The sequence below is a fragment of the Aquarana catesbeiana genome, linkage group LG05 (assembly GCF_042186555.1).
Source record: "Aquarana catesbeiana isolate 2022-GZ linkage group LG05, ASM4218655v1, whole genome shotgun sequence".
NCBI classification, from domain to species: Eukaryota; Metazoa; Chordata; class Amphibia; order Anura; family Ranidae; genus Aquarana; species Aquarana catesbeiana.
Genome location: NC_133328.1, coordinates 237,182,325 through 237,194,670, shown reverse-complemented (window position 1 = coordinate 237,194,670; position 12,346 = coordinate 237,182,325). Strand labels below are relative to the sequence as shown.

At 41.4% G+C, this 12,346-nt stretch overlaps 1 protein-coding gene across 1 annotated transcript in view; it reads right to left on the bottom strand.

Annotated features, from left to right (window-relative positions):
- Window positions 1-12,017, bottom strand: part of RAMP3 (receptor activity modifying protein 3) — a 477,607-nt gene extending 465,590 nt beyond the window's left edge. Inside the window, exon 1 of the mRNA XM_073630631.1 lies at window positions 11,356-12,017. Coding sequence (XP_073486732.1) covers window positions 11,356-11,407 — 52 coding nt within the window. The 5' untranslated portion in view covers window positions 11,408-12,017. The remainder of the gene's footprint in view (window positions 1-11,355) is intronic.
- Between the last annotated feature and the right edge of the window lie 329 nt (window positions 12,018-12,346).

The window sequence follows — 12,346 nt, the reverse complement described above, 5'->3', positions numbered from 1 at the left end:
TAATGTGGAGGCAGGCAATAAAAGTAAGGAGGGAGGTAGTGATGAACATGAAAACTATCTGCAGAGAAACACACAAGAAATTGAGTTAGAAAAAGAATGTCTGATTAGGCAGAGTAAGTGGCATGCAGCAGAGGAATCAGATATGGAACCATAGAAATAGGTACCCGCATCAGAAGTGGGCATATGAACACTGTGGGAACAATAGTTTTAATATGGAATGATGGATAGACTACTGAAAAATGAAAATACCTCTGCTGTAGAAATGAACAATAGAAGTAAAGGGATAACTGTAATTGATGGGAGAAAGAGGCATTTCTTGGGAGGAACAGATTCATGCCACTGACACAGGTGAAACAACATAAAAAGGGAGAAATAATGTTTTTGAAGTGGCCAACCAATGAAATAAGGAAAGGTGGCGGGAGTAAAAAGAAAAAAGGAGGAATAAATCTGGAAAAAATAAATAGTAGTAAAAATAGTATCGCTTAGCAAACTACTATGTATAATTTAAAGCAGAACTCTGGGATTGGCAAAAAATCCTCAATTAGTACACCCCTACACAAAACTCTAAACGGTTAATACATTTGTGAAATTCCTTACCATTGAAGAGAAAAGTCTAATTGAATTTTTAGGAAGTCCTCTTAAAAATCAAAAAAATGCATCATCTATTCTGCCAAGGAGGAGCTGTTACAAGAGGGTTTACATCATATCCTCTCCTCTCGCTACACAATAATCAAACTACACTTCCCATCATAACTAACAACCATAAAGTGATCCCGCGCTACAGCAAAAAAAATATGATATATATTAAAAAATATTATATCAATATCCACTAAATATTATAAGTGAATCTACAGTGTCTATAAGAATAATAAATAAGTAAACCTAAAATGTTTCTTAATTAATAATAAAAAACCATGCAAATGTGAAAAATAAATAGATCAATCCCAGGGCATGACAAAGAGAGTAATAATAGTCTCTTAATAAGATCTTCAAAAAATCATATGTATTCTTCAAAAAAATGTCTAAAAGAAGGAATCATGTATAAATAGTTCCAGTAAAAAACAGTGGGCAGGGAGAGGTATATATCCAAAGAATGAGCTCCCAGAGCCCTCACCTTCACAACGTGATAAATCAGCATGTAGTAGAGGGAATCAGTTCCGTTGTTCCAACCTTGACCACCCGGGGGTCCTCCGTTCCACTCTAAGTACAACCACTTTCACAACGTGATAAATCAGCATGCAATAAAGGGGATCAGTTCCGTTGTTCCAACCTTGACCACCAGGGGGTCCTCCGTTCCACCTAAGCTAGACTTCCCATCAGAGTCCTCATCTGACCTCGTCACCTCCGCCTGAGGGGGGGGAGGGGGAAGACGGGGGTGAAAGGCAAAAGGTGGGAGAAAAAGAGCTCCAATAGTGTAGTAAGTTAAAGCATATAAGGTTTATTTTAATACTAAAGCTGGACTCTTACACTGCAATGTTAAAAATAAGCATGTATCAGCAAACAAGGCGTCTGAACGCCACTCTCACGTCACTTCTGGTGCACTTCAACCTCCGGCCACTCCCTACGCGTTACGTCATCACGTGACTTCATCACGTGACTTCTACTAATTGGCATACAGCACATTTTAGTAGCGCGAAGGCTTTTTTCACATTACACTTCCCATCATGCTTTGCATGTTGCAGTGAATGTGGGAGGGTACATTAGGCCTGTACATGTAAATGTGAACAAGCCCACTTAAACATAAATCACACCCTCTCATTCTGCAGCCAGCACAATCCATACCCCCTGCAGTGTTCCCCAGCACAATCCACACCCACCTGCAGTGTCCACCAGAACAATCTCCATCACCCCTGCAGTGTTTCCCAGCACAATCCCCATCCCCCTTGCAGTCTTCCCCAACACTATCCACATTCCCACAATTCCAGTGTCCCCCAGCACAGTCACTTACTGTTGAGTTTAGTCGACTAACCTCAAGCACGCGTGGGCAGCTTGTGAAATTTCCTTCCTCCTTGGCTAAATATGACATCACCACCCCGCCCCCGAGTTAACAGCACCTGCAGATCCTGACCAGCAACAAGCAAGGGGACACAAGTAGCGGGACTATGACAGCTGGATACAGACAGCAGGACCCAGGCAAGTAACTGCACACTGACAGGGGCACACAGACAGTGGGACACAGGCATGCAAACAGGCAGTGGGACACATGCAGTGAAATAGACAGCTGAACACTGCTGGGTGCATGTACAGTCAAGGAAGGAGAGGCAGCGGCACACTGTATAGTATACAGTATACTGTAGCTGCTCACTTTTTCTATTAGAGCACTTATCTGTCCAGGCATACAGCGCTGTCCTCATCCAAGCTGATTCTCCACAGCAAGTTTCCTACTGTGCATGCACGAATCGCGCTGTGCCTTCTCAATGGGCCAGCTGTGGGGGGCTGGGGCCAAACTTCCGGATCACTCAGCCGCGGTGAACTGAGCCGGAAGTGGGTGCGGGTACCTGTCAAACCAGATACCCGCTCCCCCCCAAAAGGTGCCAAATGTGACAGCAGAGAGGAGGCAGACAAGCAGAGCTTCCCTTTTTGGGTGGAGCTCCTCTTTAAATTACCATAGTACATTACAAGGTTGTAGCTATAATGGCCATATAATAAAAGAACTAAGCAAAATTGAGTGTCTGGAAGGGAATTTTCTAATCAAAAGTGACATTAAATCAAAGTATACTACAATGTATTATTGGACATGAAAGTGGGAATGTGTGGAATTGGTTTTAAAAAAATAACTACCTTTTGGTTTTTGGAAATTCTATGTACAAAAAGAAGATCAGAAATGGACTGCAAATACGTACATAGATATGCCAACATATTTATGGGAACGGGGAAGAGCAGACCATACAACCATTATGGTTATGAAAAACTGGATTTTTTTTGCTGTGTATATATGGATGATTGCATAGCAATATGAATAAATCCAGGGAAAACCCTGAAAAAATGTCAATAACAACTAAACATTTGACATTGGCACCTGGAATTTAGTAACACTTACAACACAGAAGGAATACATTTTTTAGATTTGAGAATTGTAACAAAGAAGATAGGACTTTGTAACTAGGATCTATCGTAAACCAACTGACTGTAATTGCCTGTTGAGAGCAGAAAGTTGTTATCACAAGTGGTGGTTTAACAATATCCCAAAAGGACCATTCTATGGGCTCAGATGAAATTGTACAGAATTAGAGGTGTTTAGAAAAAGGTAAAGAAATGGCCAAGAAATGGCCAAGAAATGGCCAAGAAAAGGGTTACAATAAGGAAATACTTAAAAAGCATTCAAAGTAGTTGATGTTAAATTAAAAACATAAACTATTAGTTATGAATAAAGATAGTAAGGATAGATGTGATCATATTCCCTATATCACTGAATTTGGGTGGGAGATTAAGGGAGTTAAAGGAGTTGTAAACCCTTGTGTTTTTTCACCTTAATGCATCCTATGCATTAAGGTGAAAAAACACCTGGCAGTGACCGGCCCCCCGTTTTACTTACCTGAGCCCTGTATTTATGTTGGCGGAGACGTGCTCTCCCTCTCTCCACGAGGTCCCGGCTCTTGATTGGATAGATTGATAGCAGCGCAGCCATTGGCTCCCGCTGCTGTCAATCGAATCCAATGACGCGAGCGCCGGGGGGCGGGGCCGAGTTCTGGAATTCGTGTCTATGGACGCAAATGCTGGACTAGGGAGCGCGCCAGCAAGGTAACCTCCTGGGAGTAAAGGGGAAAAAACTGCGCTCAGTCAAAATATTAATACAGTAAATAAATCAAATGATAACAAATGATAAAAAATTACCAATAAGCAGCAGCTTATTGTGAGATATGCACAACTTTGGTGTTTGTTTTTGATCAGAATTGAACTGTTATCTATTACCTGTTACCTACAAGCAATTGTTTGAACAAAACCTTCAAGCAGCGCAGCTTCTCTTTTCCATATTTCAAGCCCCTGGGAGAACACTTCTCCTAGGGAGTTATTTGATGTGGGGAGGAGCCGCGAGAGCCGCTGGGGGACCCCAGAAGACAAGGTTCGGGGCCACTCTGTGCAAAACAAGCTGCACAGTGGAGGTAAGTATGACATGTTTGTTATTAAAAAAAAAAAAAACCCTTACAATCACTTTAATAAGATTTTCCAAAAGAATTGGCATATTCTTTTTTTATTGTGAGTGCATTTTAATAAATACCATGTGTGCTTTTACAATACTATACAAGGAGCTGGTTCACCAATTTAATTTGCAGTTTGGGAATACTGTGGGAGATCATCACTTGTGGATATGTGAGCTGTTCAAAAAGCTATGAGAATGCCAGCAGTGTGAGTGAGAAAGGCTGAAGATGTTAAGGGTAGAAGAGAGTAAATTTTACAGCAGAAAACTCTAGTGGGTTTTGTGTTTTTGAAATAAACGGAGAGAATAATGGGGGAGCATATAGTGACTGAGAGATGGTGCTCTGGGCTGCAGACTTTTGGCTTGGGAATCAAAGTGAGGTCTTCATAGTTCGAAGTCAGTTTGGGTGTGTTTGAGATGCATTCACATTGTTGTGTAAAGCAATGGTATACATGTCAAAAGCAGTAACAAATGCAAGCATATATTGCACCATAAGATCCTATTCAACATGCAAACACTACCTTCCAGACCCTTAAAAAATGCTTAAAAGGTGCATTTAGAAACAAGTATGTGTTCAGTGTTCAGGGAGAGGCTTGCATTTGACATCAATCTGAAGCCAGTTTGGATGTGTTTTAGATGCATTCTGCATTCACATTGATGTGTAAAGAGAACTTTAAGAGAAGTAATAGGATGCATGTCAAAAGCAATAACAAATGCAAACATACATTGTGCATAAGATCCTTTTCAAAATTCAAACAATGCCTGCCAGATCCTTCAAAAAAGCTTCACAGATGCATGTGAGAAGAAAAACACTAATGAACATGTACATTAATTCACTTGCATTATTCATACTAAGTTTGCATTAAACAAGCATTAAAATAAGCATTTTAGTAAATGTATTGCTTTTTCTTTACAAAACTCCATTACAAAAACATCTGCTAAAATAGGTCTCTATTATACTGTAATATTTATAGCGCTGCTTCAGCCGTACCTCAAAGTCAACTTTTGTCTCCAGAGTTCTTCTAAAGTACATTGCTCTGCTCCAAATAATGTGACAGTTATCTAATAATGTGATTAACATCAGCTCTACTTCTTCTACTTGAAATTTCACTTCTTAAAATGAACAAAATTGTGTGTAACTCAGTCAAAAATATGTTTCAGAAAGAATACATAAAACAATAAGTCATTTCTAAAGCAATTCACAGTGCTTTCATGGAAGAAATACAATTCAACTAATTTGTATAATCATGTTAAACTATCTAGGATCTTTTCCTTTTTTTTTTAAATTCCCAGTATTATCACTTTTAAATAGTTATAATTAGAAAAATGAAACAATCAGAAACTGATAAAATGTAACTCAGAAGCTGTGATAATGGACTGGTCACTGGGTTTCTGGAGACAATGAGTACATGAGATATAAGATCACTATCTAAATTATTCAGCTTCATTTTATTACAGTTTTAGTGAGTTTTCCCATTAGAGACAGACTTCATATTTTTCCCTGGATGGGAAGTTGTATTATGATTAATCAAATATTCAGAGATGATGCAATATGAAGCCTAGGGGGGACTTAGGGGATAAATGCTCATGTAAGCATAGTACACAATAAAAACTAAGTTGAAATGACATTTACAAGTGAAAGCATTTAAGTGAGCTACTAATGCTATTCGGATAACATTGCAATTATTCTACAACTCAGAAATGTACTCAATTTACCCTTATCTAAATTATATGTTAACCCCCTTAAGAATAAAACCTTTATACAGGATCAAAAGTAAAGGAGTAGGAACCTAATCTCTAAAGCCTATGCCAGCTTCCTCTCACTCTACCTCCTGCATCACCAGTAGTGTTGATAGGGCCGGAGCTAGACTATTTTGCACCCTAGGTAAGACCAGCTACTTGCGCCGCCCCCCCTCCCCCCTCCAAAAATAAAAATCAAAAATCAAAACTACCATTTTAAAAACAGTAGAACATTTTAAAACATCTAAATATGAAACTGCTAAGTGTATTTTCGTTTGAAAAAATTCATGCCATAAAATGTCAAAAAGACAGCCCAATCCATCAAAAAAAAAGAAGAAAACAGCCCAATCCAGCAAAGAGACAGCCAAATCCAGCAAATAGACAGCCCAATCCAAAGATACAGCCAAATCCAGCAAAGACACATCCCCATAGAAAAAAGACAGCCCGATCCAAAAAGACAGCCAAATCCAGCAAACAGACATCCCCATATAACAAATCCAGCAGTGTGGCAGGTGGGGGAGGGGCAGTGTGATAGGTGGGGGAGAGTATGACAGGTGGGGGGCAGTGTGTACAGTGTGTAACAGGTGGGGGGCCAGTGTGACAGGTGGTGGGGGCCAGGGTGACAGCTAGTGGAGAGTGTGACAGGTGGGGGGCCAGGGGCCAGTGTGACAGGAGGTGGAGTGCCAGTGTGGCAGGTGGGGGGCCAATGTGACAGATGTTGGACAGTGTGACAGGTAGTGGGAGGGCCAGTGTGACAGGTGGTGGAGAGTGTGACAGGAGGGGGGGCAGGAGCCAGTGTGACAGGTGGGGGGCCAGTGTGGCAGGTGGTGGAGGCCAGTGTGACAGGTGGAGGGGGCAGTGTGACAGGTGGTGGTGGGGGGCCATGTGACAGGTGGTGATGGGGGGGCCAGTGTGACAGGTGGTGGTGGGGGGCCAGTGTGACAGGTGGTGGGGGGCAAGTGTGACAGGTGGTGGTGGGTGGCCAGTGTGACAGGTGGTGGTGGGGGGTCAGTGTGACAGGTGGTTGTGGAGTCGGTGTGACAGGTGGTGGGGGCCAGTGTTACAGGTGGTGGTGGCCAGTGTGACAGGTGGTGGTGGGGGGACAGTGTGACAGGTGGTGGTGGAGGGGGGGCAGTGTGACAGGTGGTGGTGGTAGAAGGCCAGTGTGGCAGGTGATAGTGGGGAGACAGTGTGACCGGTGATTATGGGGGGACAGTGTGACAGGTGGTGGTGGTGGGGGGCCAGTGTGACAGGTGCAAGAACTTCACTCACTTTGTTGGCCGTTAGTGCCAGCTTCTCAGGGCTGCCCTTAAAAACAAGAAGGAGAGAGCTGAGGCAGGCACGTTGCATGAAATCCTATGTCAGCAATAAACAGCCCGTCAGAGCAGTCAGTCATGGAGTCGTGTGCTTGTGGTGCCACGACCAATCGATAGCAGGGGTGAGCGTTCCGTGTGGTGGTGGGCATGGCCAGTGGCTACCTGTGTGTTGTGCTGTCCCAGGGCTCAAGTGAGCATCGAGTAGAGGCAGGATGGCATACGTATGGTCACCTGTCAATTGTTCCGGCCCCGGGACGGGATGGCCTCTCCCCCGTTATTGGGAAGGGATTCCTACACTTCTCACATGCTCCTCCCTTTCAGTAAACAGTGACAAATGGCCCGGGAAGTGAAGGCAGACTGGGGCGGAGCGTCCACGAACATGCTGCTCTTTGTGTGTGTGTGAATGGAGTTGAGGCGGTCGGCCGGTTGTGGTAGTGTGCTGTCACATGCACGCCCTCTGCATGCTGGACTATGGAGAATGAGGCACTGACAAGCTCCCGGCTGTAAGTAGGGAAACCAGCGGTCCTGGCTGCGCTTTAAGTGGCAATGCACCCTAGGCGGTTGCCTAGTCGGCCTAGTGGTAGCATCGGCCCTGACTGTTGGGCAAATCTCCTTGGGTTCAGTCTGTGTTTTGGCAAGCATGTCCAAAAGCATCACAAATTGGCCAAGAGAAAAATATCACTTAAGATGCTGTCAAATTACATTTTCTACTTTGCGTTGTTTGTTAAAAAAACAACCAGGATTCTCTTCAACATTCATAGCAGCCCCTTATCCTAGGCTTGAAAGGGCTCGTGAAGAGCAGAAATGCATTTCAGTTTGAAACCCCACCCATCCTCGCTGCTTGACCCATGTGCTTTGGGAACTGTTAAATGGCAGTTACTGTATGGGTTTTGCTCATACCTATACTTGGTGGATCAGGCTTCAGATCCTTCTGTGTTCAGCATGGCCCAGCCAGCTCTCATGCTGCTATCTCTAGCATTTCTGCATGCTGATCTGTGCCTGTTTTTATGCAAGTGGATATATTGTTTTGATTTAATAAAGAATGCATAATACTGATACATTCCTGCACCCTTGCATTTTCTTTCATGTTGCCTGGTGTTGTTAGTTCCACCCTGATCCTAAGTGTGAGAGACTGTGGGAAGTATTAACTCCTGATGTGCCATACGCTGATCACTCCTCAGATTCTGATCATTATACTAATGATTTTTTCAGACTTGATTTGATTGCAACATTAATGTTATGTGAGTTTAGGAGTGCCACATTTTTGCTTTTTCCTTTATACTAGATTAAGATCTGGTATGTATTTTAAGGGGACTTAATGACGTGGGGGTCCCCCAAAATCCATACCAGCCCCCTATCTGAGAAGGCATGCTGGCTGGCCAGGAAAGAGGGAGGAGCAGAGAATGTGCAGTTCCCCTCCTGAACCATACAAGGTCGCCTGTCCTCAACATGGGGAGGATACCTTATTTTAATGGGGGCTTCCAAGCTGAGATAAATTCCCCCCAGCAGACTCCTGCATCCATTTTGCCAGGAATATGGTAAAAGGCCCTCATCACCATCAACATGGGGACAGCGTGCTTTGCCGGGGGGCTCCCCTGAAAAGGTACCTGCCTCATGTTGACAGCATTTTGCCTGGTGTAGTATATTTCAGGAAGGGAGGATGCACACTACAAGCTCAGATAAGGGCCTGGTTTAGATTTAGGGGGGACCATATACTTTTGTCTTTTTGCATTGGGTCTCCCCTAAAATCCATACCAAACCCCTATCTAGGGTATAGGTTTGAGAAGAAACGAAGGATGGCCGCACTTTCATACACAATGCAATTAGAATGTATTGGAGAAGTAAAAACATCAGCACACAATGGTACATAGGCAGGGGGACATGGATGACGCGTTTCACATGGCTTGGGTGCTTTGTCAGACAAAGTGCAGCCATCCTTCATTTCTTCACATAGTATCTGTTGCAGTGACAGGATGTGCACCCCTACCTACGAACTGGTTAACTTGGAGCCCTACCTACACACCTGGAGCAGCTGAATTCATTCATAGGGTATAGGTTTGGTATGGCTTTTGGAAAGTGACCCTGCATTCTATTTTTTTTTTTTTTGCATCATAACAACAAATGACTGTGCATTCACCAACAACCTAGCTGCCACGTATGCTGATTGGCCCCTTCGTGTCCTAGAAACCAAAGATGCTTAGGGTCCACACTGCTGGAAGTTTAGTGGTGGTGGTAATACTGCCATTAAACTGATGATTGAAATGATTTCCAGCTGCAGTAGCAGCCAGAGGTTTTGCACAGGAGAATAGGCCAAATCTGGAAATTTGGTTCACCTATTTATTGATCTATGAACAAGTAAAGTTTACTGCCATCGATTAATCAAATCAGACTCCAAACCTAAACATCTCAATTAAACTTCTTTGATTGAGACTCTGATTGGTGGTTGTGAAAAGTGAAAACGCCCTCAGTACTAATATTTTTACATTAACATATATCTCTAAGCAAAACTAAATTTTTCGTTTTGTATAGAGTAGGTAAGAGCTTGTCAGGTTTTTTCCCTGTTAGGGAGAGTCTCCCTTTTTATTTGTACTACTGACCTTAGTCAATGAAACAAAAATTGTGTTTTACAGGCTGTTGGCAGTGGGGCTGGATGGTGTGCCAGGACTGTTCTGACTGAAGGTCTGCAGGATCCTGACATTGCACCTGACATCTGCTGATTGTGGGTGCAATGTTTTAAAAGGCTGCAGTGTAAAAAAAGCATTAACTGCCCTTTTTCTTACCTGCAAAATGATGTGCATTTATTTGTTTAATTCTTAAGCTTTCTGTGTATGAACAGCAGGAAGTAATCTGAAGTGTGTTACACAATTCCTAGCTAGTGTGTTTCAGTTTCACCATATTACAAACAAAGGAAGTGGAGTGGATTGATGTGATAGAACAATGCCTAGATTAGAAAGGGAACTATTATTTTGACTTCAATGTACCAATAACTATTCACTATTTCAACCTTTGTAGTTAAATGTTTCTAAGTAGATAATCAACAATGAGGACACATCTGGATATTTATGGTATTATTGGGGTTTTCCAATTTTCCTGTAATTTTTTCAAGCAAAATTCAAGTCACTGGATACTGAGCGTACTGAATTTCCAAAGTATGCTTAGAGTTGGCTTACTCCCTACCAGTAGGAAGCCAACAAATGATGAGCACTCTATGTTCATGACTCAGGAGGAGATAAAGAGCTTTACTGTTTTGAAAATGGGAAACTCCTTTAATTAACCATGCACAATATAAAATGTACCTAGCAACATAGTCATCGGATGCCAATTTTACTTTAAATAAATATGGTAATTCTGCCTATTTTTGGTGTTTGTGGGTTATCTGCTATGATTATCCATATGGTATAAACTAATTGTTGCAAGTTTACCAAGAACATCATATTACATTATATGTTATACATTTCTATTAGAATCCCATAACTTGATTGTTAAGAAGTGATGCTCTTTTAACTTGCTCTAGACTCCTTTTAGTATTTTATACTTTCAGTGCATATTAGTAAAATTCTTGCTTAGAAAATAGTGTAGTTTATCCAAAAAACTATGAAAGCATACTCCCTACAACTGCATATTTGCAGTATGTGACCCTTTTATGCCTGTCTTTTTTTTTTAAGATGATCAAATCAGAGTTTATTAATTACTTTTAAGCAAGGAAATCACAGTTTCCTGTCATTTGAATTGCCCCATCACTTGTATTTCCAGAATGCTGCCACTTTATAAACAAGCGTAATCCTGCTGAAGTACAATATAATATACTTCAAGATCCTCAACCACAACAACACCATTATACCAAACTCCAGGTCACTGACATATCACATCATCCTGTTCTTGACTAACAATGCTATCAGCAAGGAACATGTTCTGTTCATTTATACTGGCCATGCGATGTACACATCCTCCCTTACAATATCAAAAGACTTCTTACAATAGTCGTAGCTTCAAATAGTTTTACTTTGTTAATACAGCACACTCTACAGTTAAAGCAGATATGACTACTTAATCAATGGCTTTTCATTACAAGTCTGACACAAGCAGAGATGCAACTTCTCACACAATGAAAGTCTGGTCATTTTTTAGCGATCTACTGACATACAATCTCATGTTACTTACCACAAACCACAGACAAGAAAAGTTGTAAAAGAGACAAGACATGTTTATCCATTCCGACTTGCTGTAATATTAGTCAATTCAAAAGGTTTAAAACATCTGAGACAAGTGAGCATGGGTTCATAGGATGGCCGGAGGCTTCACGGGAAAGTATAATTCACATCACAAGGATAAACTTCATTCTCAGTGAATACAACACTGACCAAGGAGATGCAGGAAAATACTACTGTCAAGCTCTGATATCCCTTTAGCTCCAAACTCCAGTTAACATCAAACTGATGCTAAAAATAACTACTTAAAAAAATAGCAAAAGAGCACAATTTCCTCCACGCTACAGGCAATTGACTTGATATAATAAAAAAAGCCAGTACTTGTATTTCCGTCTTGATTTTATTGTGATTTGGATTCTTTGTTAGCAGCTCTGTATAGATCAGCTACAGTACCATGATGTAGATTTTTCCTTTTACTGGCTCCTTTCCTCTTGATGTCAGTGTTCTTTTGTCTTTTTGAACTAAGAAGTTAGCTACAATAGCCAAATAAGCTGCTGCTGGTTTTCTGTGACTGCTGTTACAATGAACATTAAGAGCACGAAAAAGCCTTGGGAGAAGCCCCTTGTCTGCGCTCACCACCCCCTCGACACACCTCCTTCCTTCCTCAGCCCAGCATCAGCAGCATCAAGACTGCATGTGATTGCTTTATTAAGGCTGTAGCATTTTAGCCATCCATACGTCAACTGTAATTGTGCTTTTTCTAAAACAAACATTTTAAAAAGGGACAATAGTATATTTCTCATTGAAAATAAACATGCATTTGTCTCTTCCCACTTTTAAATAATTATGGTACATATGTGCTAATAACATAATTCTAATAATAAAAGACTCATAAAATATGCTTGTTTATATACAAAGCATTTAGAAAATATAGGGCTGATTAAGTAAGCTGAGCTATAATTGTTACTATTATTATTTTATATTATTATTAATATTACTAATAT